This window comes from Zonotrichia albicollis, chromosome 8 (assembly GCF_047830755.1).
Source record: "Zonotrichia albicollis isolate bZonAlb1 chromosome 8, bZonAlb1.hap1, whole genome shotgun sequence".
NCBI classification, from domain to species: domain Eukaryota; kingdom Metazoa; phylum Chordata; class Aves; order Passeriformes; family Passerellidae; genus Zonotrichia; species Zonotrichia albicollis.
The window spans coordinates 21,387,835-21,413,490 of record NC_133826.1 but is presented as its reverse complement, the minus strand read 5'-3'; the positions used below and the strand labels follow the sequence as shown (position 1 = coordinate 21,413,490).

Here is a 25,656-nt window from a genome sequence, read left to right as displayed (position 1 = left end):
CCGGGGCGCCGAGCGGTGACGGAGCGCAGCCCCGGCGGCCCGGGTGTGAGGACCGGGGCCCCGAGCGGTGACCGAGCACAGCCCCGGTGCCCCGGGAGCGCTGCGGGCCCACCCGGATCCCAGCCAGGGCCCCCCGATCCGAACGGGCAGCCTCACAGTGGGTACCACGCCTGCACCGCACTGCCGTGTATAGCCAAAGCACCAGTGAACCGGGGAGAAAAAATGGTGCGAAAGGAATTAAAAGAACACACGATGGCTGTGACGCTTCCGTAATTTTGGCACTCCAAGCAGCACCAGGGAAACAAATAAAAACAGAGTGCTGGAATCAATGGATATATGCACCCATGAAAGACACATTGATAATAAAAATGTATTATGCGAAACCATCTAAACCCAGTAACAATGAGAAAGCTTGCTTGAGAAAGCTTGCTACAAGCTTACTGAACGGGGTTGCTGCCTTGACGGAACCTGTACTTGCACTTAGTGCCTGGGACAAACGTGGTGTAAATCTGTTGTTTGATTTCGTGATTGTTTAACACGATTTTTGGGAGTTTGGTACGTCAGGGGTGCTCGTGCTTCTGAACGTACCAATGCCTAAATTAGCCTGCAGGAGAGTTACACAATAACATTTTATAGGCAGGAGTGGATTATTTCAAATTAACAAATTCCATCTCCACAGAAGACATCATTTTGATTAAATAAAATCAAAATTATAGTTTGTGTCTTATTTCTCTTCCATAAACTTACACTAATAACAAACTATTTCTGGTATTGCAAAGTCCTTCAACAGAACTTGCAGCTGGTACACAGGCACTAATACAGTTTCAGTATGTTTACAAAAAAAACTTACATATATGTTCTTAATAAACCCCAAGAGAGCATACTGAGGACTTGGAGAAACATTTCCAGTGGAAGATTTTACTTAAGTTAATAGGAAAGGATTTTCAGAGGCTAATCTGCCATTAATTTTTTTTTCCTTGCCAGCAAGACCAAGGACTACTGGTTTTAAAAAAGGGTTCCAGAGTACCTTTACTAGGTATACTATAGTAATTCAAGCACACAATAGCCAGTATTTCAAAATAAAGATGAGATTGAAAGGAGACTTCTTAAAAAACTGTACAAATTTCTTTTTAAAATGCAATTTACAAGACAACATTTCATACTTATTTTTAATCATACTTTTATTGTAATTACATAAATATGCCTTTATTACCTCTGAGAATTATTTTTGTTGTGTTTTTTAATAATGTCCATAATATTATCCCCTGTTACGAGGTTATTATGTAACTGTTTAAGTCTCTGTTGTTCCCTTCTCTTCTGGTCATGCAGATATGGGGAATTAAGCAGCTGTGGGGGAAGAATGGTGCCTGTGGGTTTCACTCTCTTCACAACATCCCAGAAGAGCTTCTTGCTGTTGTTATTGATAAAAGTAATTGCAGTTCCATTGTGACCCAATCTCCCTGCTCTCCCAACCTGAAAAAGCATAAATTCCTTTAAGTTAGCAATATTACATGGAAGTCCTTCCAATTGTCTCAGAAGTTTATTTTCTTATAGAACAGCAAGTAAACATAAGTGACAGGCCCAAATCTCTCTCATCCTCTAAGCACAAGGGTACTTAAAACAAGCTTCCTGAATTCAGGATGTGTAGATCTGAAGCTGTAGCTGAAATGCATTTAAAATTATGACTTGTTTATGGAACATACCAGAAGTCTGATATTTTACTGAGATATGAGGCAAAGGCTTACAGTAAATCTGATCCAAACCAAAGGTTTTAAAAAATACTAGAGAGACACCAAATACTTATACTTCATATCAAGCACAGTATGTGCCAGCATGGCCACAAAAATGCCCTTTACTTTCAATGTCCTAGTAACTTTAAATTATTTACCAATATTCTCTAAAATACTTAAAAAATTAGAATAGAGTCTACAACGACTCTCTATTCAGAAACAGCTGACATGGTAATATTGGTATAGTTTTGATGCTAGGAAAGACCATTTTTATTTACTTAATACATGCTTGAAACTTTAGCAGAAAGATATTTAAAAACAAGAGGGGAATTTTGCAGTTAGCAATGCAGGCTATTTGAGGAGTTACTGACAGTGGATAACTTCCAGAGGTCCTCCTCATCTGTTTGGAACCAGGTTTACTTCAAAGTCAGATCAGCTCCCTCAGGGCCTTGTTTCCAGTGTCTGAAGCACAAAGGATTTTCAGGCAGTATGGGACCTTTCTCCCTGCTATGAGGCCACAATTTCCCTTGCAGAAAGCTACAGCTGCTGGCTCTTGTCCTTTCCCTGGGCATCCTCAAGGCCAGTCTGGCTCTGTCTCCTCTGTAATCACCCGAATGTAGACAGCAATTAAGTCTCCAGAGCAGCCCAAACAAGCCCAGTTGAGCCTGTCCTGAAGTGTCACGTGTGCCAGCCCCTGACTTCACCTGGACTGCCTCCAGTTTGCTGCCCTTTCCCACAGCTGCTGTTCCCAGAACTGCACACAGTAGTACTGTGTCTTCCTCATGCCACAAAGAGGGCAAGAATGAGTTGTCTTGATGTGCCAGCTAAAGTAGGGCTGGGGACTGTGCACATAAACGCACACACACGTGAAACTCACAGGCTATCTCTTCTAAAGCACGAAATCCATAGAAAAAAGTATCTTGACTAGAAAGGGGAAGAAATCAAGTTCATGACTGCTGTCCTGACTATTAATGCATAGCCCACAGTGCAGATGAGCTGCACCTGCAAGAAGGGCATTTGGCCAATCTTCACACAATAAAGAAATGGTAAACTTTGTTCTCTATAGACACAAAATGATACAAGAGAGTACAAAACAGGAAGAAGTACACTGCAAAAGTAAGTAATTTAAAGACATTCTTCTAGGTTTTAATAATTTATATAGGAGATAATAGGAACAATATTCTAGATTTGAGTAATTTACGTAAGAGACTTACAGAAGAGACATCCAGCACCATTTTTCCTTTCCTATAAAAATAATTCTGAAGAGGAAAATTATCTTTCTGTTTACATTTACATTTCCATAGCTGGCTGTCATATTCCAATATACTTTTCAAATAAATCATTAGCAATTTATTTATTTATTTACCTGGTGTACATATTCATCCATACTTGAAGGCATATCAAAATTCACCACCAGTTTGACATTGACAAGGTCAAGTCCTCGTCCAAGGACTCCAGTACTTACTATAACTTCATACTTCTCTTGAAGTAATCCCTGGCAAGAAAGGAACAACCTACAATTCATTCTTCTTTCCTTATTTGTATTTTGAACTTCTCCAAGCATGGGTTAACATCTAGTTATTTGGTGTAAGATCACACACAGTAGGATTATTCTATTGTAAAGGAGAGAATGGCTCCCTGTATTCTTGATTTAAACAGGAATATAATTCAGAGAGATAACCAAACAGAGAACCAACCCACAATTTTAATTGCAAATATTATTTGAAATGGGAATTTAAATAAGCATTTAATTGTAACTGATAATCAGAGAAACAGTCTCTGTATTTATCCACATTTAAAACAGGATTATTATCTACACTTTTGCTTAGTCCTGTCTGTCTCTCATCTCCCCCAGCAATACCTCAGGTATTACTGCAAAAAAGCAGTCCATTATGACTGCAGTCATTCAAATGAAGCCACATTTTTAAAAAAGGCCATTTGAAATTTACCAGACACCCTGAACTTGAGTAGGCACAAACCTGTAGTATGTCTGATCTTTCCACCTGAGACTTTTCAGAATGCATAGCTGTGCACTGCAATCCTGTAATCTTATGAACAGCATCACTCAACAGATCTGCTCCTAGTTTACAGTCCACAAACACCAACACTGGAGGCTTGAAGAGCTTGTTATCCTGTAAAATTAAAGTGTTTATTTAAAAAGGGATTACAACAACTGGCTGTTCATCATCAGCATGGATTCATTTTGTCCCGATCATGAGATGAGAACCTGACAGACATTTGCAAAGATATGAATCCTTTTATAAACTGCTCTTATGAGAAAAATATTAAACTTACATTTAGTATTTCAAACAGCTTTTTCTTTTTAGATGGTTCTTCTACCCACAAGATAATTTGCCGAACATTGGAACATGGCAGATTCTTGTCTCCAATTGTTATTCTGACAAAATTGTGCAGAAGCTGATTTGCCAAGTGCTCAATGCCCACTGGAATCGTGGCTGACACCAGGATGGTTTGATGATCATGAGAGATGTTTTCCAAAATATCCAACACCTGCTGCTGGAAACCCATTTTTAGCATGGTATCCACCTAAATGAAAAATATTACAGTTGTACCACTTCTTTTTCCATGAATAGCAGGATTCCAAACTTAAATTGACAAAAGAATCATAATGCAACTTGTACCAATCCAAATGCAGGAGTATTTACAGTCAGAAGAAAAGCTAAGTGAGAAAATTAAAAACAAATGGTACACACTGGCTCAACAGTATTATCCTGTACCTAACTTTACAGCAATAGAACATTTGTTTTTTAAACACATTTCATACTGTGTCAAAAAATAAAACTGTCTCTTAAGAAATATATTCTATTTTTATATCAAACACTCTGTATGTTTAATAAGTGAGATTAGCCACTCACATTACTCTGCCAGGACCCCTGTGTAGGTAATAGAGATCTGATAAATACTTACTTCATCCACCACTACAATTTTTATGCCATGCAGTTGAACAGAACTTTGCTTTAAAATCTCAAGAAGTCTTCCAGGTGTTGCTATTATCACCTGAAAAAAAAAAAAAAAAAGAAGGAGGAAAAAACCCCACGGGAGTAAGAAATTCCATGAAAGGACAGAAGACCATCCTAGAAAAACCATAAAATTCCATCACATACATAACAATGGCAGTAATGAATGAAATTACTTGCACTCAAGTAAGTAATAAGACTTCTAGAAAACTTATAAATTATGAAGCACTAAGAGGAAATGGACCTATCAAAACTTTAATGGAGATAAGTTACAAGAAATAAAATCTGCATGAAAAACAATTACAACTCCTTGTGTAAAATACTGGCATATTTCAGTCTTTGAAAGCAGCAATATCAGAATGTAACTTTTTAAAAACAAACAAACAAACAAAAAAGCTATTAGATGTTTAACCAGAAGTGAAAAAGTTTTTTAAAAATTGTGCAACTAAATTTTCAGGCAGTAACAAATGTTTCAGTAGCTCAGACTTAGGAGAAAGCCATCTCTGTGTGTTCACAGGTGTCAGCAGTCACATTTCTGTTCCCTGTGAACGTGATGGCAGCGTAGCTCTGCACCCTGGCTCCAAGCTCACCTTGACGCTCTGCCTGAGGCGGTGCAGCTGCGGGGGCAGGGGCAAACCTCCCACCAGCAGAGCTGTCCTCATGTTGGGTAAGCCGGCCATCAGCTCCTTCGCCTGGCGCTCGATCTGAATTGCCAGCTCCCTCGTTGGTGCCAAAATAAGGGCACATGGAGTTTCTGTCTAGAAAGGAAAGGAAAAATCTGATTAATTTGGAATTGCTTTATTATTTAGATAAAAAGCTTTCAAATTTCCCAACCTTTTGCATTAAAAATGAGAATTACTTTAAGCAGCAAAATAAAATTACTTCTCAATATATACAATAACTTGTACAGTGACCTAAAGATGAAGCATGGAAAAGATTGTGTACAGATGCATTTTTCATTGAGACCCCAATTTTGCACATATTGCTATAAACATGTATCTGTCTTGCAGACTTTAATGATAATCAGACAGAGGAACTGCTGGAGTGTATACACCTTTTCTCACCTACTTCTACATAATGCTTTTGTTCTTAAACTAGAGTTTAGGAGTTGCTAAAGTACTTCAAAGAATAAAATAGTTACTTAAATAATCTTTCAATTCATTTGAAAAAAGTTATACACGTTTGTGTGTATATACATTCTGTAAAAGCATCTTAACAGTGCAAAGCATCAGTAGAATCATGTCCCAAATTCTCTAATACATCCAATATATATCCAAAATATATGCATCCCTTTTTGAATAAATCCCATAAAGCAGAAAACAGTTCTGAATCACACACAAGGTACAGAATACTCATTGCCATTGCTTCTAATAATACGTTCATGTCCTTACAAAGTGGTTTTCTTAATTTTTTTTCCCACAGTATAAAAGTGGAGACTATGTAACTACAGGATTTCAGAACTTTTTTTATCCCAATTTCCTGCAATTATCTGAGTCAACCAAATATATTGTAAGAGAAATTACTCTGTGAAGTCATACAAATTCCAACAAATCCCTTTGAGCCATTTGATACATGAAGATACAGGAAGAACTTAGAGAGGACCTGGAGTTATTTTCACTTTCTATTTTAAGTCATTTAGGAAGTCTACCACAGAATTTAATTAACTTCTCAACAAGCAGGAACTGTGTAATAGGTAATATTGATAGAGTTGCTTCATCTCCTGACCAAAGTGAAAAAACATTCAATTTAATTAAAAATAATTAGCACCTCCCCCCTCCAAGAACCAAATGATTGACCAATCAAAAGTCAAATAAATCACTGAATGTTAATGAAAAACACTGCAATCACATTCTCCATTACATTGGGAATCCAACAGACAAAGCTGCAAACTGCGTTCTCTAACTATCTGAAGTTTCATTACCTCTTTCAAAACCTTCATAATAACAGGAAGCAGGAAAGCTGCTGTTTTTCCAGAGCCCGTGTCAGCACTAGCCAGAATATCCCTCCCTAATAGTCCAACAGGGATCATTTGCATTTGGATGGGAGTTGGGACTTCATAGCCAGAATTCTTTAAATTATTGTTTAAAGTTTCAGGAAAACCACAGTGTTCAAACTCTACAATAGGTCTTGGAACTTGCTGGCCCTGGACAGCAATACCCAGCTGCAGTTTAAGGTTCTCAACCTGCTCCTCTTGCAAACCTAAAATAAAGGAATGATCTTTGTAGAAATAAGGTGCATTAAGCAGGTGAGCTTCTGCTTGAGAATCTGCAGCTTGATCAGATGTAAGCTGCTTTTCCTTTGCTTGATTTTGTAGAAGGTGCTTGGCTTTACATTCCAAACTACAAACATCTTCATCTGTTTCATCGCAGATGTACTCCCCGTAGCGGCCACACACAACACACACGGGTTCTCCAGGCTCCGCCCAGCGCTGGGATTTGCTGAAGGATTTGATGGGTTCTTCCAGAGAGCCATCATCCTCGGTATTTCGGCTGTCCTGTGCCAATGGTGTATTAGCAACACCAAGGTCTGCAGCTGCAGGTTCTGCGTGTTCTCGTACAATTTCACTTGAACTGTCTGTTGAAGCAGAAGTTTCTGTTCTAACTGACTTACAGTCCTGGAACTCTGTGGTCTCCTCTAGTGAAGATCCTCCAGAAGAAAGTTTACTTTTCTTAGCGGTACAACTTTTGTCCTCATCAGCAGTCCTCTTGACTTTAACAGATCGTGGTAAAAACATGCTTCAGCACACTAGAAACAAAATAGTTACAGTTGTTAGAAAGTACTACCACTGAAAAAGGTACATTTTACTTTGTTACCACCAAAAAAAAAATATAGCAAGTATTGGCAAACACAGAAACCAACTGTCAATCTCTGAAAAGATCTATAATAAGTCTTGTTTAAAAATTATCTTGATTGTAACAATGTTGGTGCAAATGTGAAGAAGAATATATAGAATACAGTTAATTATTGTCAGTATTCAGCCTTTGCAGCTGAGTGAGAACTTTGCTTTTCACCGTGTGGAAATTTATCAATTTTGCAAGCCAGTCATATTTAAATCCTTGGAGAGTTCACCTATTTCTAACATGAAACCACAGATGCAAACACTCTTCAAAGGTATGGAAAAAACCCACCCAACCTAAACTAAATAAAACTACCAGTTTTGGAAAGGATGTCAAATCCAACACAGGATCCATCCAAGGTCACTTTTTTAGTTGCTCTTTTAAAGTTCACTTAAAATTAAGCGCAAACTTTTGAGATTTGTTTAGAGTTCAGCTCTGCTTGTTCAATGTCCAGAAACAAGCAAAGACTCACACCATCAATCTGCCAAACATACACTGTAATACAAGACATATTGTTAAAACATAACCATATTTTATATTCTGAAACTTTCAGTATTTGTCTTCAAAAGCATCAGATATGCTCACCAATCGTTTGCTATCGTACAATCAGTAAAAAAGTACACAAAACACGGCAATTTTATTCTGAGAAAATTGCACTGTGCCTACGAATCTCTACGAACTCCTTCTTACACTATCTGTTTTAAGCACCCCAAGCTATGTCAGCGTGCACAGTCAGCTGTGTTTGTGTAACCGGGAGCAGTCCGAGGACGCCGGCCCGCAGAGCTCCGCGGCCGGCCCGCGGTTCCGGGGCCGCAGCTCCGCCGCGCTCCCGGACCAGAATCCAAATATCACCATTGGATTTTCGCGCCTAATGGGAATCTCCAGCCACGAACCTCTCTGCACGCCCAGCAGCCTCTCGGCGAGGGCAGCGCTGACGCAAAATGCAGGGCTGGCGGCCGCTGTTCGGGACCCGGGCAGCCTCTCCCAGCCCTGTTATCCGGCAAGAGCCACACACCCCACGGGAGAACAGAGCGGCGGGAGGGCTTTCCTGCCCGACAGCCGTGCCCGCTGCCGCAGGGGGAGTGCGGCCCCGGCCCCCCCGGCTCACAAACCGCTGCCGCCGGGCCGCCACCGCCTCCCGCACAAAATGGCGGCGGCCGCACGGGGCCGCTCCCGCCCACAGCTCCCGGCGGGCAGGGCAGGGCAGGGCAGGGCAGCGGCCGGGGCGGGTCCCGAGCCGGGGCGGCCGGGCCTGCGCGCTCCGCCGGGCGGGAGCGGGCCGCGACTGCCGGGCTCGGCCTGCGATGGGAGCGCAGGCGCGGTTGTTACCCACTAAAATCGCATTCGCATTCGAGACATTGATTATTTATCTCAGAGTTGCGCAAGGCTGTGTGCGCGGTGGTACTCCACAAACCGAGCGCGTCAATTATCAAAACTTTTTACTATTTATACATTCTAGCCGACAAAGAAATTCGTGTTCATTGGCTACAAGTTACACGGTTCTCTTAATTATCTGAATTCTATTTCTGTTATTAATGATTCCCTCGTTTCTCGTGCTAATTAGCCTGCATGCTCAGTCTTTCTCTTTTGGGTTGGTGGGCCATGAGACTGTTGACTCAGCACTGTCCTGAGTTGTCTTTATTAGTTTCTTCCTTATCCTGGGAATTCTGGTGAATCCTGCATTCTTTGTGTCCAGTGTCAGTGAACATCCTTCTTCCAAGGCTTTACCAGCCTTCCCATAGGTCTGAGGTCAGTGGAACATGTCAAGCCCTACCCCGTGACAAGGTAATTCTACCAACAAGTAATTTGTTTTTCTAACACCTGGACATCACTTAGAGCTTGTTTGTTAGCTGCTCTTTGTTCCATGAATTAAATTTCCCTTCTTGTTGATTAGGCATGAAAGTATAGTGAGATCAAACAAAGAATGGAAAAGAATTGAAAAGATTATTGAACATTTGGAAATTGGGAATCACTAGACTTAAAAATTTGCAGGCACCTTCCACCCACACTTCATACATTCCTGTGAAAATCCCCACCTTTCTCTGATTCAGCCTCTGTCATTCCCCTTTGTTTGCACTAACTTTCTTTCCTTCATTTTCCCTCCCTAACAGAAGCAAATTTCCTTTTCTTACTTCCATTTTTACAAGGTCATTTCCTGGAATTCAAAACATCATTTGCTAAACAAAGACCAGTATTTCAACAATATTTAATAGTATAAGAGATGTTTCATACCCTATACAGTCCATGCACCAAAATGCAAACATCATATATATATCAGCTTTTTCTAATTTTTTCAGTGTGCAACAGCAGTAAGAAAAAACTAAGGTAGGAAATTCTCCTCTTGAGTGAGAAAGACTACAGTAGAAATTGAAAAAGTTTTTAGAAAAGCACTCTGTGGATATTCAAAAGCATGAAAGGGCTTCCATGTAAGAAACAACTATGTAGTTGTTTCAACAGTCTGAAAAAGAGATGACTAATAACAGGTAACAATAGAGCTACTGTGCCTTGAGTGGCTTGTAAAGGCTGGACAGCTATTGATAGTTCATTATTTCTTCCAACAAAAATTATCACATGCATTATAAAAGGTGCTCACTGCTCACAGAATGTAGTACGTTATTCTTTATTTACATGGAGAAGCTAATCAGTGTAGATGTAACAAAACCTCTTCTGAAACAGATATTGTACTTTGTGAGCTCACTGAATAAATATTTTTTTTCCTGGACTAAACATAAACATTCTGGTTCAGTCACTTGCCTAAGTTTTCTTTCAGAATGATGAAATATGTAAGAGTAAGAGGTGCCTTGGGGAATTTAATTCCCATCCTCTCAGCTCTTGATGCCACTAATCAGATCTGAGGTGAATGGCATTTTAATAGGATTTTTGAATTCCAAGTTTTGTACCTTTAGACTACATTACATGTCCCAGACAAGATGCTCTCAGATATGCTACAAAGGGGTTTGTCTTCGTATTTTTCCTCTTAAAAACTAGTTAGTTCAAGCACTGGCTGAATAAAGGTGGATTTAAGTCCTACTAGAAGCAATTATGAACAGTGATTTTTGCTCATTCTGGACAATTTATCTGGGGGTGTCATAAAGCAAAGTGTTAAAGTTATTTAATTGAGTTGGTAAAACTCAAAGACTTTAAATATTCCCCCATCTTGCTCACACTCATGTGTACAATAGCTGCTCAGGAAGGTATCACATATTGTTATTAGAAACCCCTGCACAAACATAGTCCTTATATAATTAAAGTGTCTCTTCAGAGTAACTTCTAAAGTAAATATTAGGAGCTTCAGAAATGTAACAAAGCACACACAACCCCACATGTACAAAAAGACCCATACATACTGACAGATTTACTACATAAATATATAGCAACAGATTATTTCAACTTCATGCAAATTTCTGTTAGAATAACAAAGACAGCAACTATTGATTAAAAGTCAAAAGAAATAATGAAAACCATAACAAAGAGATTATTAATAGTAAGTATCCCAGTTTTTGGTCTATTTTAAATTATATCAAGATTTTTTTCATGTTCACTCAAGGTTTCTATATCAAATATACAGAAAGGATTCCTGCCCTCAGTTTAAAAACAGGCATTTGCCCTATAACATCTCACAGCCTTTCTTTTGAAGCATGAATCAACCTTTTCCAGCACTTGCAAATAATAAATAATTCAGTAAAACAAGGCTGGATTAAAGCAGGAGACTGAAATCCCTCTACTCCCAGACTCAGTAAATCCATAAGAAACAGGCATTCCATTCCATTCTAATTCAGAGGCAGCATCAGAAGCACTGCCAAGAGCTGCCTGACTGTGCCATGCACCCCAGCTCCCCACTGTGATACCACCCAGAGAGACCCTGTTAGATCCAGCCTGAACCAAACCTCTGTGCACCTCCTCACACCTCTGGCAGGCAAGGTCAAGTTCCACACACGGGTTTGAGGAACAGATATAAACCATCCCAAAGGGGAACTGTCCAAAACATTTTAATACAGAGCATTTCAAGTTTCCTTTGTAGCCAAAATATCTTCACACAATGTGAGAGTTTTCCACCTTGAGTGAGCTCCCAGCATGTGCAAATCTGCTGAGAATGGACTCAAACTGGAGTCCCACCAGCACCTGTGCATCACTCCCTCAAGTGGCAAGTGCCAGCACTGACAGATCTGACAATTAAAATGTGTCTAAAATCACATCCAGAGGAACAGCTTTGGGTTTTCTTTAAGCTATTAATTCCTTCAAATATCTCAATATGTATCCCATGTTACATTATTCTAAACTAGGAATTCCAGAGCCTTGCTGCTGCTGTTCAATAACATTATAATGAAGAACATTAAGTTTATGAAGATGTCAATTAAAGAATGAAAAAATTATTCTCTGTGGGTTTTTTTTTTTTCAAGTATGCCACACTTTAATACATATATATAATTAGAGTTAACAAAATATCCACTGCTTGGGTGGAAAGGAGGGAGAATGTCTTTCCATTCAGAAGGCATGGAAGCCACAGTATGTTTACTTGGGAACTGGTGTCTGTGTCTGCTCCACCTGATGCCATAAAACTAAATATTGTTCTTGTTAAATATTGTTCTGTTTATTTAATGCTTGGGGATTTTGAAGCCACTCAGCATATTTTTTAGGTAGGTAATCAACTGCAGCTCTAACCCAAAGTGTATTTAATGAATAGTTCTTTGATTGAAGGAACCAGTGAGTCAATTAGTCTACTGGTTTCTGAATTGCAGCTTTTAAGGAACCACACAGGAAAAATCCAGATAATCTAAAAACAAATAATTGTGGCTAACCATTAACTAGACAATTAATATTCTTGTGAAAATGTCCTCATTGTACAGGTATTACATGCAGTATACTTATTCTGAAGCCTAGTTTTTCTAATTTCATTTAATCTAAACAGGCAAATCCTCCATTTTTGAAAGTAAATAATCAGTAAAAAAATATTTGAACTAATTTTTTCAGGCTTCCTGAGCATTCTGTTTGAAGAGCCACATTCTAAGGAAGCATTGGCCAATATTAAGTCTCTGCAGAAATCCACAGTGAAACTTGAACTTAAAAAATAATCTAATTAAATCTGAGTTCTTAAAGCATATTACTGAGAAGGTATAATTTTTTCCTTTCTAAAGAAAAAAAATTATAAAACTACAAATAACAGCAATCCTGCCCTGAAGGTTCAGCATTAAATGCCAATAGTCCATAGGGAAATAACTCTATAGGGCAATTCATGAAAAAATTATCAACATAATTAATGTATGTGATTATATGCTCAAGTACTGCACATAATATTTACTTTGAAAACTGTTGGACTCCCTAATTCAGTATCATCATATTGTTAGCACAGCTATAAAAACTACAGTGACTACAATTCCCAGCCTTGTGTACAAGATAGTCTAGCTTCTTGCAATTAAAAGGAATGATTTTAGGGTATGAGAATCATTTAAAGTAATTTAAACTTACAAACCTCTGTTAGGTCTCTGAGACTTAGAGAATAAGGATTTGATCAAAAGATTGCAAACACAATTGCCAGATTCCAGGGACTTCAGTAGGCAGCAAACTATAACCCAGACTGCTAGAGAATCCAGGTGGAAATTAACAAGATTAAATAAATCTTGAAATATAATGTAATTAGAATTAAGAATTTTAAAATCTCTTCTGTTAATCTGTTTTTCTTTCTGAGAGGATATATTTGTGTTCCAATTAGTAAGTCTGTTTGGAGGCAAAAGAGATTGGCATCTATTCTAACAGTAAGATAACATTCACACAACATGCACTTACTGAAAGTTAAACCTTTTTTCCTCCTCCTTTGGGGTCTCACACAAAAGGATGGGAGAGAAAAAAAGAAATTCCACAAGAGACAAGAGGAATCATCCAGTTCCTGATTGTCAGATGACCTGTGTCCAATGTGTGTTGCCACCTGCTCATCAATAAACTCTCATTTCAATTATGTAACTTAAGAGATTAAGACTTTTCTAATTAATCAGCAAGTATGACAAATCTAATAGGTACATTGCATTCACAGGGAGTGAAGAAACAGAGTCAAAATCCAGTACTGTGACAAACTGAAGAAAAGATTTATGGCATAAACCTTTTGAGTAAATGGCTAACAAATTTTTCTTTCCACCACTAAAGCTCCTACCAGCACTGCTGGTTTTAGCAGCAGAAACCACTGCAAGAAAGGCCTGGAATACATGCAAGAGAGCTGCTACAAACCAGACCTTTCATCAGTTCTCTTGTTAAAATTGATGCCAGTATTAACCAACTGGTTTAGCCTTCATGCTTCCCTACATTACGTTTGGTGCTCCTTCTGTCTCAACTAAATTGACCTAGTTGAATCCCTCACCAAAAAATCACTGAAGGGCACAGAAAGGCTGTAACTACAATTTTTTAATCACACACTCAAGGATCTCAGACTGCTAAAGTGAGACCAACAGGTTTGTCCTTCTGTAATTGTTACTTTCCTTAACTTTGTTTGTTTTGAGAACATGCAGATAATGCATTAGCTCAACTTGATAAAGCACAATGGCTATTAAAAACAAAATAAGCCTGAAAAATGCAACATATTTCTCAGTATCATCCTTGAATAACTGCTCCCCATGCTTTTTATTAGGAAGATTCAAAGATGCCAGTAACCTTACAGCTGGTAACTGTAATAGCAGAGGGTACCAAGACAGAAGTAATGAATGCCTCCTTGTTAAGCAGTGTTGTTTGTGCTGTTCCAAGAGAGATCTGCCAAGAACTTTTCATGCAAACCTTATTTTTCTGGGATCTGTAACTTGGCGGCAAAAAATTCCAGTATAATACCCTGTTCAAAAGAATTCAGATTACAAGCTTTAAAAGACATTTTTGAGTTTTGGACTAAATTAAATTTACACTAAACAAGGTAAACACTTTAGCACTGCATGTATTTCTCTTGCTTTATTGATAGAAAATTTGCGCTTATCAAGTTTGCACCCCAGATAATTTTATGTTTTCTAACTCTTGGATATTAAATAAGTCTCAAGTACTGCAGTGTGAAAGGAGACTTTGTGCTGTATGGTCAAGATTTCACTGAAGTGTATTTTCTTTTTAAGGAAGACTTTACGAAATACACATGAAACACTCCTTATTTTATCTGCCAAACAATTCAGTGGAATAAATCTGTGCTAATTCTTAATACAACTCAGCTGACCTGGGTATAATGCCAGGTTGTGAAAAAAACTGGCTATTTAACATTTAGCCCAGAACTTAAATGTTAAATTATGTCAGGTTGGTTTTGTTTTGTTTTTGAACAAATGATTCAAAGCTTTGAGCCACACAAAAGTCCAATTTCAGCATACCCATTTCATTTTTGCCTCTTGACCCATTACAACCAGGTCATTTTGTAAAGTTCCTGGCCAAAGCAACATTCTTTCCTGTGGCAACTAGCAAGATATACAGAAACTAAATTTCAGGCACAAAATAGATTTCAGCCCCAGCTATGCAAGTTTTCTATCAGGTAATAGCCAGGTGTCAAGAAACAAGAAGGATACAATACTGAGTTGACTGAGACTGGAAAGGAATTGGTGGCTTAGGCTTACACCTATGAGGAATAAACCTCCCAGCAATTCAAAACTAAAAGGAGATAATAAAAACATATAAATATCATCAATATCAATATATTATAAACTTTTCTTAATATATATGGTAAGGTCATTTCAAAAGAAACATTAGAAAGAACAGGGCCAGAAAAAAAACAAGAGACAGAGCATCTTAAATAAGTTTCTGCTGATTTTCCTAACTTGGTTTTTTCTCCCCTAGATCACATTATCCCCCAAAATATCTCTACCTACCTTACAGTTCAAGACAAATTGAAACTACAGAAGTCTATGAAACCACAGTTGCTCTGAGATTATTTGCAATTCAGCTAACATGCTGGGTGTATAAAGACATTACCATTCTTGGAGAGTTTGCATGAACTGGAACTTGTCTAAAAAGGCAAGGTTGCCAAAAGGCTTCTGTCTTACTGCCACTGTCTGCTTTGCAAGGAGCCACAAAGGGAGGCAGTGGTCACAAGAGGGTGTTGGCCCTGGGAAGCATGACATGTCATCCTTTAATGATTAAAGAGCCAGCAGAAGCCCAGACACACCATCTCCATTCAGATGGCTCCTAACCTTCTAGTGATACACAAGGAACCTGTTCTCTAGCTGCAGTGAGGATATTTCTGTGGGACTGGCTCTCTTAGATAACAAAATCAGAGCAATATAGTATTCTAAGCCTTTCTTTGTTACCCTTTGCCTAGTCTTACAATATCTAACACCTGTATTATTCTGACTCTGAACTACAATGGTTCATCAGTTTGTTCAGCATGTGCACCATGGTATCTTTGACTAGAAGTCCTATGATGTGCTACAACATAAATAGCATGTGGTTTGGGCGTTTTTTCTGTTTCCACTGAACTATTGCATCTCCAGTTCATCTCTTTACCCAAAAAAGTCAAGTTTTATTCCTAATTATACCAGTACAATACCCCTTAGGACCTTGGTGGTAAAAGAGAATAAAGCATGGCTACGTGCCCTCTACCTTGAACACGCTTTCTTACTGAGACTGTTCTTGCTTCCCCAACACTTTGGGGACCATGACTTACTGCTTTTCCCACTTCTGAAAGTGCAGACTACCAACTGCAACAGAGACTTTCAAATACTCCATTTCAACAGTTGCCCAATGCATAGCAAAATACTCACTCGTCTGAACAAGCTGGATCTGTATCACACACTGGCACATTGCAGTGAAATCTGTTCTGTTGCCCTACATTCCCCAATCTGGCACTTGCTTCATTTCTGTTAGGAACAAATAAAAAAGGAAGAAAGAGTTTGACACAAACACAGAGACTTGCCAGATCAAAGGTAATAAGTATAAATCCCAGCAAGTTTCCCTCCTCGTATAAAATCTCCAGGTGTTACTTTTGTTGTTTCATGGAATGATCCCCTTGATTCAACCCAGTGCCTGCCAGCATCCTCTCCCCCAGGGTGATCCTCCACTCCTTTAGTAAATTACCATCCATAAGAACTGAACTGTGGCTGTCAGAACAAGCCCTGGATTAGGGGGACTTTCTGACTGTGCTGAACTGGGGGTCCCAGGGGTACTTTGTCTGTCTCAGGCTGCTTCCAGGGCAGTGGCCATCACACCTGGGGCTCACACATACCCTGAGCAGCAAGGCCAGGGCCTCCTTCCTTCATCCACATTCAACCAGACTGGTGATCAGAGAGTTTCCAACACCCATGAAAATTATGGACATCTTCTTTGTGCCACCAAGTGGAACAGAGACTGCTCCCTGCCCAGGTGAGATAGCAGAGATAACTCTCCAGGCTTTAATGGAGCCATGTGTATTGAAGGGCAAGAATACCACAGGAGGACAGAATAGCCAGAGATGTGCAAATTTTTGTACTTCATTTCTCTTTTGAAACTTTCCACAAGAAAGAGACCACCTAGGTTTTTTTCTTCAGTTACAAATAAACTGCATGACACCTTTAACCCAGAAAACCAATTACATATACCCTTATATTTAATCATGTCTGTAGCACCAGTGATTTCAAATGGGAACAACACAGAGGATTAACCTGAACTTAAAAAAAATCTTTGTTGGAGCCAAGATTTTATTGCTAAATATATATATATACATACACATTTTGTTTAAGGCTAGTATTGAAATAATTGTTGTTCTTTCCATGTTTCTCATATATATTAAAATTGGGGAGTATTTAAATGAAATTTTTCTGTACATGGCTTAGATATCCCATACATTTTTCTATCTTGAACATGTTTTCAAATGAATCATAAGGCAAACACTCTGTAAAGCTACTGAGAAAGTATTATAAACAAATTAAGTTATGCCAGAAGAGAATTAAATGTAACAGAGTTCTATACACTCAGGTTGTGATGACCTTACTGAGCATGCATAAATGGTTACAATAATAATCTTTGATATACACTTTCCAGGGCTGATTTTTAAAAAGTTACCAGCCATGTACAGCAGCTCCCTAAAGTAACAAAAAAATCCTCAATAACATGCAATTTCTTAGTAATTTAAGGGAAACGGAAACTCCCTAAAAGTATCAGAGAAAATTTGGATTATGATGTTTCAAAGACAAAAAAAAAAAAAAAAAAAAAAACAAAAAACCAAAATGAACCAACTTCACTGGATAGTCTTCCATGTTACTCCCTTGCTTTCCCTTCCTCATTCATCTTCTTTAGAATCTCTTCAGGAAAAAAAAAGAATTTCAGTGCAATGAAATGATACCAGAAATTTACTGTTCAAACATAGCATTCTCTTTACTGCTGCTCTCATTCAGACACACATGAGCTTCAGTGAAAACTGGAAGCAGGGCCAAAACATGGGAAACTGAAGTCTATTCATGTTCTTCTAATAAATTATGTATATGCTCAAAACAAATGAGCTTTTATGAATGTTCAGATCTTTCTTCACATGTAGAAGCAGCACACAAAAAGCCAGTCACAGCATGAAGAAGTGCACAATTTTGTATTCACTCTCATTCAGACTTGGTGAAAAAGTGTTACTGATTTAAACTTCTTTTACCTGAATGTACAGTTTGAAAACTAGTCATGTCCATTTTCCTCTACACTGGGATGCAAATAAAGCATTACCTAACAACAACAATAACATAGTGCTTTATTTTTGTACAAAGTATTTTTCTGAATGCAAGTTTCCCACCATACATCTATTTTACAGTGCAGCCAAACCATTTAAAGATTATATTCATTAAAAATTACCCTCAGAATTTTCCATAGAAAACAGGCCAGGCAGTAGGTGGTCATAAAGATATAGTGCAGATCTTTCACTTAATGAAGAGGGTAGGATCTTTTCCATATGTTTTAAAGTTTATAGTAAAAAATATAAGTTATAGCAGGGTATTTTTTTCATCACAGACAACCTGGCAGTGGTGGAATGTCAAGAAGAAGAAAGCCCTGGAATTAGGGAGAATTGCACAGCATATGTGGGAAGACAGCTCATGTAAAACCCCCTAGAACAAGAGCAATTCCACCAGATGGGAAGAACACAAAAGAAGCCAGTGGAAATCTGGAAATCAGATTTTAAAAATCAGAAGCAAAATTTAAAATCTCATAAAAGAAGACACCAAAGTAAATAGAGAAAAAGACAAAAGAAACCAAGCAGTCCTGAGTGCTGAGGGAGATCAGAGGTTTTGCAGAGCTACATTAGGTCAAAGTCAGGTTGAGGAAATGAAACCAGTAGTGTCCAAGTAATAAGAGAAGTGACTGTTGGGTACCACACCTGATTTTCATTGAGCAGCTTTTTCGTTGTGCAGATTTCAGTAGCAGCAATGTGCTAAAGTAGCTATTACTCCAATTTTCCTTCTTTTAGATTTAATTGTATCAAAAATCACAGATGATTCAAGTAAAATGTCATACAAACCTTCATTTTCCCTTTGGCTCATGACTACTGTAATGTATAAAGTTAGTAAACTGTTTTCTTCCCTCAGCACTTTCTGATCACAAAATAATAGAAGAATTTGAAAGACAGTAATTATGTAACTGTTCTTGTACTTTTGTATCATCCTGAAACAGGAAGAGCACATTCCCTTCCAAAATATGCTCTGAGAAAACTCCTAGCTTGCAGAAACTACATATATGCATGTTAGTAATAATGGCAAAGCACTTTAATCATTCAGCTAATCATTCAGTTAATTATCACAGAATAGCCTGGGTTGGATGGGACCTTAAAGATCACCTGGTTTTAAGAAAAATATTTTTAAGAGCGGCCAGCTCTGGTCAGCTTCTCTATCCCTAAGGACAGTTTTCCAAGGAATCTTATTCACCAACTCCTAAACAACTGGAAGTCTGTTCCTTCAAAGTTTGGGGTCCCAATTTAGCTCCTTGCCAGGCTCACAATCCTCACAATCTCCACCAGAGAGTGATCACTGCAGTCCAGGCTTTCACCAATCTTGGCGCCTCTAATGAGCTCATCTGCATTGGTAAGCACCAGCACCCATAATCCTTCTCTTCTGTAATGCTTGGACCAGGAAAATGTCTCTAGACACTCCAGGAGTCTCCTAGATTGCTTATAGCCACTGGATTGCTATGTAAAAATAAAATTTCTTAACTCTTACAGTTTTACCACTACCTACAAAGAAATAGATTTAATAAAGAGGCTGGAATATCAATAGTTCAATTTCATAAGTCATCCTTTGGCTGTAATAATCTCACACAATGATTTATAGATTACCTGTTTAACTTCATATATGTAACACAAAACCTGCTGAAGTCAACAAGCACATTCCTCAGGGATCCCACTGGGACATGACTGGTTCTTGGTTTCTACACTGACAGCACCACATCAAGTCATGCATGCAGCCTCCCTGCAGAGGTTACAGGCCACAGGGTGCACCCCTCCCCTCAGCCAAACCACTTTATCATGACTGATATCCTCTAAGCTCAGGAAAACAGATGGGATCATCTTAATTAGGCAAATTTGATAACAGCAATTAAAGATAATATGCCCACAGTGTTATTCCAAGTCTGTTTCCAACCTCAAAAGTGAAGCATTACTCAGCAGAATAGTTACTGTGAACTGCTGTGTTTGCGGATTTGCCCTAATATAGCTAAACTGAAATGGGAATGTTTTTGCTATCCTCCATAGGTAGCCTGACAAACTGGCTGTTCACTAGCACCCAGTCTGGCTACAGACAGTGCCTCTGCAAAACCAGCCAAGGTATTTCTAACTTAACACATTTTACTTTGCCTTTATCATTAAGTGTTGCAAAGGAAGAAACTATGCATGAAATGTTATTCCAGATTGAACACTGGAATAACTCAGTGTTAACTTAGTGCTGGCCTGAAATTAGCCTACAGGCTCTATTCTACACATAGCCTCTTGAGAAGCTAAGTGAATCTTAAAACAAGTGGAAAAAATGTATGAAATTGTTAGTCAGGACTCGTTCCACTATCTATCCAAAGGTTAGAACTACTAGAACTTCCATCCACACCATTATTCACAGCTTCATGGTCATATTGGTTCCTTTGCCTGATGCTCACTACAGGCTTGGTACACCCACTGTGAAAATGGCCAGACACATGACAGTGAACAATCAGGCTTATGATGTAATCACAGGCTAAAACGAGTCAAAAGGGATTCTAATTTGGGGTAGAGGGAGGCGAAAGGAAGGGAGAAAGAAGGTAAAAAATAAAAATTTGTGAAATGCTTGTTTTAATACTTTGCCTTTCTGCTCGGAATTAATGCTAAAGTATAGAACACTGTGCAGCAGAAAGCTTGCATACAGGAAAGTATCACTATTTAAAATATTTCAAGATGTATAAACAGGATCAGAGCAGAAAGGGATGACTCCTCATTCAGTTTTCCTGTTTATTTACTCTGAGCAATTAGAGCAGTTTTTAATCATTTTCCATTTTGGCTGTTGATATCTTTGACAATGCAATAAGCAAGATGGCATTTTGGCATATTTGCAAAAGTAGAAGAACTGGCACAGGCACTCCAGCAACTGGTAATGTCTTCTTTTGCACTTAGATTTTATATTCATGCATTCTCTTTTAAGAGCACTAAGCAAGTGAAACCCCACTTTGATTGCAGTTACCCCACTTTGATTGCTGATGAAACTCTGAACAGGTTTCATCACCACAAGTGCTGCACCCACAAAAAACTCCATTATAGCTAAATAATGGCCCTACAGTGTTTCTAAACATTTTCCTACAGACTGATCTAATTCTGAGGTATTTTCTCAGTCATACAACAAATTAATTTGGATCTGGAACATAATTCTTTTTTTTCTTCTTAGCACAAATCATTTGACATTTTAAAGCTTAAGAATTTCAGGTGTTTGTTATTAAATATGCAGGAAGAATTTTTAAAAAATTTCTATTGGCAGTGTAAAAAATAGTTAAAATAATGGGAAGTGTCTAATGTTACTTATTTCCAGAGTACACATAAAAAATAATTTAGGAAAATGTGCAAATATTAATTGTTGAAAACTAAGCATATAGTCTTTCTTAACAGAGAACATTTTCCAAGTGTACAATAATTTGGCATTATTAATACTATTTCTGATGCAGAGGATCTGGGAATTTCAGTCCTTAGCCTGCTAAAGCAAGGATTTCTCAACTTTCCTCCTCCCCTCCATTCTGCTGAGTACTGCTCACAGCAGCTCCTGGTTTTGTAGCTAGGCATGCACCACTTATGAGTGGTATGCATGACAATTTGGGAATCCCATCCCAGAGAGTGTATGGGGAATACTCAGCTACAATTTCTTCAAATGTTGACCTCCACAACCTCTTCATTACTCATTACTAATTAATATGGCTACATGTCAGCAAAACTGTGAAGTACTCTTGCCTCATAATCGTGGTGTTTGTCTCCCTGAGCACCTGAAGTGCTAGAAGCACACACAGACACACAGCAATAGAAAAATCTGTGCAGATCAATTCACAGTCCACCTGAAACACAAAGAAATAACAGTCTGGCCGGAATATTGTTTGAAATCTTACTATGTCATGCTTAGAATTTGTCTAATTCTTCTTTAGGGGAAGAAGGGCAGACTTAGACATTACTCCAAACCATACATATGGTTTTTATATACATATATACATGTAGATATACACATATATACACACATACAAAAACAATATATCCACAATAGGCTACAATAACTATTTGCTGCCCAGACGTGGCGATTCCCGCCCTGTGGCGCCGCGGGTCACCGATGACACACGCCGTGCCCGTGCCGAGGCAGGCACAGCCTCCGCCGGGCTCCCCTCACAGCACGGCCGCACCCTCAGCCCCGCACTCGGAAGCCGCCAACCCATCCAGTCCTGTTTGAGTCATGAACACGCAGTCGCTGCTTCCTCCCGTGACTAATGCTCCCTCCACGCAGCCACTGTTACAGGGGTTCTGTGAGCGCCCCAAAACAGCCCAGGTACGTGTGAGCAAGACAGGAGATGGTCTCTAGCGCAAATCGCTACTCTTGCTGCTATTACAGTGGTTACGTGACCAGGCCTTCAACTATTTTAAAGGCTTTGTCATTTTTTTACCCGAGTATTCTCAAAGTTATATATAGACCCGATTTAAAATTGGAGTGACAAATACACGGGGCGGGGGATGCTCAGCCCGCCTCCTCGGCAGCGCTCCGTGCTCCGGTCACCGCGACCCCGGTCGGCGGGGCTCCCTTGCATCCAGGCGGCTCCTCAGCCCCCTCACAGACGAGACACGCGGAGCTGATCCCGACCTTCCCCGGCGACACCGCAGCGGGCCCGTCCGGCCACGCAGTGGAGAGCGGCGACGCCGGGGCGGGTGGACCCGCGGCCGAGGGACACCGCCCTTTCCCAGCCATTCCCAGCGCCGCCGGCGCCCCCTGACCACGGGAAACGCTCCCCCCCGCCTCCTCCTCCTCCCGCTGCCGCCGGGCTAAGGCTGGACTGGGCTGGGCCTGTCCGCGCTCTCGAGGCCGCCCCACCCCAGGCCGGACCCACCTCGAGCGACCCCGCCTGACGCGGCGCCCGCAGCCCCCGTGGGGAGGGGGCGGCCCGGGCCCGCCCCGGCGCTGCCCCTCGGGCTCCCGCCCCGCCCGGGCGGGGAGGCGCTGGCGGCACATGCGCAGCCGCCTTCGCCCATCCAGTGCGGCAGCCGCGGGTGGAGAACCGCAGCGGCATCGCCGAGCGGCGCGGGCAGCGGGGCCGGCCGGGGGGCGCCGGGGCCGCCGGGCAGCGTTGGGGAGCCGGCTCTGCTCCCGGCCCGCAGTGACCGCTGCTGGGGTGGTGCGGAGCCGTGCGGCGTTTTGGGGCCGGACCCCGGCATTTTGACATCCCGGCGCTGGGAAGGGCCGCGTCCCGGCCTGCGGCGGCTGCGGGGGCCCTGCCGGCGGCTCCCGCCCCGGGCCGGGGCACTGGCGGCCGCCTGGGGCGCCCAGCCCTGGCCGCGGGGTCTCCCCAGGGAACGCGGGGCCGGGGCCGCCGGGGGCATTTCTTCGGAGGCGGAGGGACGGCGGCGTGAGTGAATTGAGACAAAGAGCGAGGAGGAGGAGAAGGAGGAAGAAGAGGACACTCGGACTCGGCTACATTCCTGTGCAGAGAAAGGCGGGAGGCGGTGTTAGCCCTTTACGGACAGCTGGGTCCGGCGCTGCTCTCAGCTGCTGTCGGCGTATTTACAGCCGGCTCTCCCGGCCGTGGGAGGAGGAGGAGGACGGAGAAACAACCATGTAAGTTCCCAATTGCCGGGGGTCCTGTGAGAAGATGGGGGATGCCGCAGACGCCAAGGAGATGAGGAAGACTTTCATTGTTCCTGCCATCAAACCCTTTGACCATTATGATTTCTCCCGAGCGAAAATCGCCTGTAATCTGGCCTGGCTGGTGGCCAAAGCCTTTGGGACAGGTAGGTGGCGTCTCCTTCTTCCCTTTCTTTGATGCTGGTTCCTGCTTGGTTGCTTCGCTACTGAGGACGTGAGAGCCATTCCCTGAGGAGCTGAGAAGGGGGGGAGATGTGTGGGAAATGCTTTTGGTCTGTTCCCTTATCCTTAAGATTTCTTACCCCTTGTGAGATGTTTTGTTTTTCTTTTGTTTTTCCTTAATTACACTTAGTCTTTTTCGAGTAGCCCCACTGTTTCCATCAGCAAGTAAATTTTGTGTTTTGGCGCTCATATTGTTTTCCTTGAGTGAATCGATCTCTGTAAATAGTATTTTATTTATTACTCTGGTCACACTTCTACAATGCGAAAAAAACCCCAGCAATCCACGTCTGTCATCTTGAAAATTTTCCTGGTATTGCTTAGGAGCAGAATTGGGGGCTGGCAATGGAAATGGGTTCTGACATGTGTGACAGTAGCCTGTAGCCATTTGAGTGGTTCAGCAATAAGAAGGGTTTCAGGGAAAAGAGCATTTAGTGCCAGGTTTTGGCCTGCACAATACAGAAGGCTCTCCTTGTCTGTAAGTGTAAATGGAATCGATTTGTAATGCCTCCAAAAGGCATCAGTGCTCTGTCGTTGAAAACCTTGGACCTTGAGGAATACCAGACCTATTATTCTGTGCCTGAAATATTATTGGGCCTTGAGGAATACCAGACTTGCAGAGGTCTTCTGAGGGAAGCATTTTGAAAATTTACCAAGCTGGGGGATTTTTGTTTGGGTTTTGTTTGTTTGTTTTGGAATTTTTAAGGGTTTTTTTTAAATTAATTTTTTTAGCTTTTTGGGGGGAGTTGGGGTTGTTTGCTTATTGTTTGTGGGTTTTGGCTTTAGTATAGCTCTAGTGTTGTAATAATTTAATATTCTGTTCATTAAAAATAATGGGGTTTTTTGAAAGGTGAGGTAGGTATCAACAATCATTACTTTTGCCGTTGTTTATTTTAAAAAAACCAGGAAAAGTTTCCTTCTTATGGAGTATTGCACCTTTTACATTTAGGGCCAGGGTGCTGTTATGTATTTAGCCTGGGTTAGGATGTATTTAGCATGTCTTTGTGGGACACGCTTCTGGGAGCTCATATTTGATGCAATGCTTCAAAAAGTCACTTTTAAAGTGCTTGAATCTAGTGAAATTTCAGTGAGTGCATCACTTTAAAAAGAAAGAAAATATCAAAATATTGTTTCCATATAAAGATTTGTCAGTAAACTCTACTTGCTTTTCTTTGTGAAATCTGGACCAATAATATTTTGATAGCTAATTAGCATAGCTTTATTAGCTATGCAGGTATGAGAGGTAAAACAGTAGGGAAAATTCTTGGAAGTACCTAATTGAACATTTTCAGAGATCATTATATTTTTAGGTAGCTTGGTTCCATAGGGTTTACTCATAGGATTCTGAGTGTACAATGCTTGTGCAATTATGTAACCCAGCCTTCTAACCTGAAAACTTTTTTCTACTGGAGTTTGACAGATTCCCAACCTATGGTTGAAATGTCTTGGCTCATGCTGGTTGAGTTTCTATTGCATGTGTAAAGCCACTTGCAGGGAACTTTTCAGCTACTTTTTATAAAAAGTGTCATCCAAAACAAATTCCTTGACTCTTTCATGACTGGGGTTGTTCTGAGATGCTCAAATAAAACATGATCAGGGGGAATAATTGCTCCATCTGCTCTCTAGTCACTGCAGTAATGTAACAGAAGGAAGAGAGGTA

The 25,656-nt window shown here is 40.4% G+C and overlaps 2 protein-coding genes across 14 annotated transcripts in view; one reads left to right on the top strand and one right to left on the bottom strand.

Annotated features, from left to right (window-relative positions):
• Window positions 1–1,166: 1,166 nt before the first annotated feature.
• DDX59 (DEAD-box helicase 59) lies at window positions 1,167–23,166 on the bottom strand. 10 transcript variants are annotated; one of them, XM_026793466.2, is made up of 10 exons: window positions 23,026–23,137; window positions 17,690–17,768; window positions 16,254–16,349; window positions 6,630–7,453; window positions 5,299–5,466; window positions 4,659–4,748; window positions 4,026–4,277; window positions 3,710–3,862; window positions 3,097–3,225; window positions 1,167–1,473 (listed from the first exon to the last, which is right to left on the bottom strand). In XM_026793466.2, the coding sequence occupies exons 4-10, from the start codon at window positions 7,440–7,442 to the stop codon at window positions 1,210–1,212; spliced, it is 1,869 nt and encodes a 622-aa protein (XP_026649267.1). In that variant the 5' UTR covers window positions 7,443–7,453; window positions 16,254–16,349; window positions 17,690–17,768; window positions 23,026–23,137; the 3' UTR covers window positions 1,167–1,209. The 10 variants fall into 10 exon arrangements, with proteins under 10 accessions (XP_026649267.1, XP_026649266.1, XP_026649268.1 ...); XM_026793465.2 differs by having other exon boundaries at window positions 17,700–17,768; XM_026793467.2 differs by having other exon boundaries at window positions 17,704–17,768.
• CAMSAP2 (calmodulin regulated spectrin associated protein family member 2) overlaps window positions 23,149–25,656 on the top strand; it is a 79,817-nt gene continuing 77,309 nt past the window's right edge. For all 4 annotated transcript variants that reach the window (XM_005487087.4, XM_026793443.2, XM_005487086.4 and 1 more), the window contains exon 1: window positions 23,149–23,923. In XM_005487087.4, coding sequence (XP_005487144.2) covers window positions 23,785–23,923 — 139 coding nt within the window. In that variant the 5' untranslated portion in view covers window positions 23,149–23,784. The remainder of the gene's footprint in view (window positions 23,924–25,656) is intronic.